This window comes from Dermacentor albipictus, chromosome 8, assembly GCF_038994185.2.
Source record: "Dermacentor albipictus isolate Rhodes 1998 colony chromosome 8, USDA_Dalb.pri_finalv2, whole genome shotgun sequence".
NCBI lineage: Eukaryota > Metazoa > Arthropoda > Arachnida > Ixodida > Ixodidae > Dermacentor > Dermacentor albipictus.
Genome location: NC_091828.1, coordinates 126719510 through 126723819, shown reverse-complemented (window position 1 = coordinate 126723819; position 4310 = coordinate 126719510). Strand labels below are relative to the sequence as shown.

General features: G+C 49.0%; 1 protein-coding gene across 1 annotated transcript; it reads right to left on the bottom strand.

Moving 5' to 3' along the window:
* Window positions 1-1767: 1767 nt before the first annotated feature.
* LOC139048596 (uncharacterized) lies at window positions 1768-3416 on the bottom strand. The gene has a single exon (XM_070523014.1). The coding sequence runs from the start codon at window positions 3210-3212 to the stop codon at window positions 2511-2513; it is 702 nt and encodes a 233-aa protein (XP_070379115.1). The 5' UTR covers window positions 3213-3416; the 3' UTR covers window positions 1768-2510.
* Between the last annotated feature and the right edge of the window lie 894 nt (window positions 3417-4310).

Here is a 4310-nt window from a genome sequence, read left to right as displayed (position 1 = left end):
GCGTAAGCAAGAAGGCTTACCTCGGCTTGATGTAACTGAAATCCACGTATCGCGTTGTTCCTAATTACGCTTAAACAAAAGGGCTCAATATATATGCAAAAAAGAAGCGGTGATAATGGGCACCCCTGTCTGACCGAGCGCTGTACTGGTATGTATTCACCTACTGATTTGCTTATTATCAATCTCGTCGTACATCCGGCGTAAGCCATCCGCACACCTTCACTGATCACATTGCCTACATTCACATATTCAAGCATACATAGAAGCAGATCGTGCGGCACGCGGTCGAATGCCTTCTCAAGGTCAACCTGTAGCATAGCGACACTTAGTTGCATTGCGTCACAGCATTCAAGGATTGATCGTGCTATGTGTATATTTGTCATAATTGTCCTTCCTTTCATTCCGCACGTTTGATGTGGACCGACTAAATCTTTCATTACGGTCTGCAACCTGTTAGCCAATACTTTCATTAATATTTTATAGTCTATATTTGTCAGGCTAATCGGCCTGTACGATGTGACGTTACGTAATTTAATTGGGTCTTCAGTTTTTGGTATTAGGACCGTGTGTGCTGACAAAAAGTACGGCGGTAGATGTTTGTTCGCGTAAGCCTCGTTGTATACTTCAGTCAAAACAGGCGCGATAACACCCTTAAACGCCTTGTACAATGCAGCGCTTAAGCCATCCGGTCCCGGTGATTTGCCATTATTTAAATGGTCAATCGCATTCTTAACTTCCTCTACTGTTATGGGCACTTCTAATACTTCCTTAGTTTCATCATCTAATGTTGGCATCAATGACATGAAGTCTTTTTTAAATCTATCAGTGTCAACTTGGCTACGAGTAAACAATACTTTGTAATATTCCAAAAAACAACTTGCTATTGTTTCTTTGTTGGTAGACAGTAACCCGTTATGTTCTATTTCTGTTATTGCATTTTGGGAAACATATTTCTTTTCGACTCCCAAGGCACGTTTTGTCGGCATTTCTCCTGTGCACCATTTTTCAGCTCTGGCTCGAATCAATGCTCCATGGTATCGCTCTTGGTCTATCAGCTCAAGTTTTTGCTTTATGCTTTTTATGTCTTCTAAGAAATACCCGGGTTGTATACTTTCAGCTTCCAATAATTGCTTCAGATTCAATCTGAGCCCGGACTCGAGTTCTTTTTTCGCGTGACTTAAAACACTGGCCCTTTCAAGTGCTTGCAATTTAATTGTTTGCTTACAAACCTCCCATTTATGTGCCCAACTATCTAAGTTTTGTGTTGTTGTTTTATCTATAGCCTTGAGAAACTGATCACAAAACTCGTCGTCTTTCAGCAAGTTTGCATTAAATTTCCAAAGATCCCAGGAAAATTCCTTGCTATTTGTTTTTTCCTTTCCAACACGGAAAGAAACCAAACAATGATCACTAAATGCAACAGGTATGACTCGATAATCTCGACACGACTGAATTAGTTCAGCCGACACGTACACTCTGTCAAGTCTAGCATGGCTCGCACCTTGAAAGTGGGTAAAGGTGACCGCTTTTCCACCGCAAAGACATTCACCCACGTCTTCTAGATTAAATTCCGCAATCAAGTCTTTCAAAACAGCAGTACTTGCATCGTTGTGTTTCCCACTGGTTCTGTCACGTTCCGTACAGACACAATTGAAATCTCCCGCCAGGATTAGTCTACGCTCGCATTTCACGTACGTCTCCATTTCTTCAAAAAAAAGCTTTCGCTCTTGAGCTTGAGTTGGTGCATAAAGACAAATTACTCGCCAATTTTCTGTTGACAGGGAAAAGTCAGATACAATGAAACGGCCTGACTCACAGGTATTCACCGACTGCACTACAGCACCAAGACTCTGCCGAATTAACAAAATGCACCCCGATGACCTCCCCACCGCATGGGCAACACACACGTTATAGCGTCTCGTGAAAGGACGCACCATACGCTCTGTCTGATCCTCTCTCTCCACTTTGGTCTCCTGAATGGCTACAATATCAAAATCATGCTCCGTTACGAGGCGGTAAAGTTGGTTTTGCCGCCTCTTGGCACTAAGCCCTCGGACGTTAAGTGTTGCAATATTTATAGACCTCTCTAAGGACTCCATATTGGCGAGTGACACCAGACCGAGCCTACGGCGCTCCCCTCACAGACCTTGCCTTGTAGCAACACACAGTCCAGTCGGCGCTCAGGGCGTCGACTTGTCGCCGCCGCGTGTAAGCGACGCCGACCGCTGATGGCTGGTGGCCACCCGAGGCTTTTTGGTTCCAGGCTCGGTCCCACGCCTCTCCGTTGCTCGTAGCCGGGTGTCTTGAGAAGCCGTGCTTGCCTTGCTGAGTCGGCGCTTCGTAGGTGTTGCCTCGGCGTCCATTGCAGCCTCATCCGTGGAATCACTGTCTTCGAGCGTCGCAACGACCTCGCTTACTGCAGTCTGGAGTTCAGCTGTTTTCTCACCACTCCCGGTCGCACTTAGTGGCAGCTGCTTTCCTAAAGAGTGGGTTTCAGAAGGGCGCTCTGCCTAACCTTCTTCGTACTTTCCTGTCGAAGCGTCTTCCAGAGTGGCGTCTGCTGCCCGAGCGTCTGCAGCTCCGTTTTCTTGCAAACCTGCTGAGCTGGTGGACGCCGCCACTGCGGCCGCGTCGCTGATAGACGCCACCATCCCAGCCACGCTTTCCGCTTCCTCCTCGTCCATGAGCATCTCGCTCCGGTCTGCTTCACCACCTACGCTTGCAACTCTGGCGTACGAGCGAGTACAATTAGCTTGCTCGTGCCCGAACGCTCGGCAAGCAGCACACCAGGGCACTCGGCATTCACGTCGTATGTGTCCAGTGTTGCGACAACGAAGGCATAACGGGGCGCGTCCAGGCACAACCACTAGCGCAGTGCCGCTACCAAGACGCATCTGATGTGGGATGCGGTCTGGTGTGACTCCATCACGCAGCACAAGACGCACTAGACGAGTCGTTGACTCAGCGCCCTCAAAGTCCTCGGCCTTCCACCGATCACTGATGACTTCCTTTATCTCGCCATACTCTCGGAAGGCTCGTCGAATGGTCTCAAAGGTGACGTCGAACGCGACCCAATGTAGCTTAATCCTGAGTTCTTGCCTCGCTGGATCAATGACGAGGCATGGCCGGTTCTTGACCAGTAGTGGTCCGGCGTCTAGCAGCGTCTGCTTTGCCTCATCTGTCTTCATGTTCAGCAGCCACACGTGCGACATTTAGTATGCACCAATTCCACCTACTTGCTGAATTACTCCAGCATCCTTCAAGGGCTTCCGGAAGTCGTCGATTCTATAAGGCCGTCCAGTGACGTCGCAGTGCAATACAACTGCGCGCCTTTGTCCTTCACCTGTTGGTAACGGAGGCAAGATGACACGGTAATCCTTGGGCAACGCAGAACACGGGGTACCACGGCCAACGTCGGCCGCTTTCACAGCTCTCGAGGAGCCCTCCATTCTGCGTCCGTACTGCACGGCGTCCAGAAGCAGGACTCAGCCACGAGTTCGATGCTTCAAAGCGGTACAAAGGCGTCTCTAGTGAATGCGGTGTTGCCTTAGAAACGAGCTGTTTCTAAGGCTCAGGCGCGCGTAGCTTGCTCAGGCGCACCTTTCGTTGCCGCGCCGAACGCGGCGCTGATCGACTGTCACCGCGTCCGATGCGAGGCCCTTGGCGGGTCGACGGGAACGCTGTCGCGTTCCACTCTTGAAGGCGAAGCTTAAGCGTCCTCCAATTTTTTGCTTTCATCGACGAGCAACAAACTGCACAACGCGAAAACGACCGCAGGCGTTGGTGACAAAGATGATATTCGCTGAGGTTAGGCTAGCACACCCATTTTTACGAAAAAGGCTGAGTTCTACGGAGGTGGTAAAAAAATTAAAGTAAAATAATTTTATCATCATGCTGAGGCGTGTGAAGAAGACGATATGTGGCCCTGTTTTTCTGAAAGGCGACTGACGCTTTCGGGCCTGCTTGCATTGGTATAAACGCCGGTCGCTGTGGCGGACAAGCGGAAGACAACTTCGATTATATCCGTGACACCTCATTTTTGTGCAAGCGACCAAGGAGGGCCTTCGGGGATAGAACGCTGTGTAAAAGACTGCGGTAAGCAAAAGTTGAGAGCATGGGAGAATGGGTAACGGGTTTATTGTATTAACGAAGTTTTTATCAAGAGGGAAGAACGTGTCGAGACACTCCCGAGCGGCGGTATCATTTATCATGAAAGAAAAGGGGAGAGAGGGTATACCATGCCATAAGTTTTAGGGCATTACCTTCGTCCCACGCATTTGCGCAGTAACGTACTATAGTAATACCTGAGC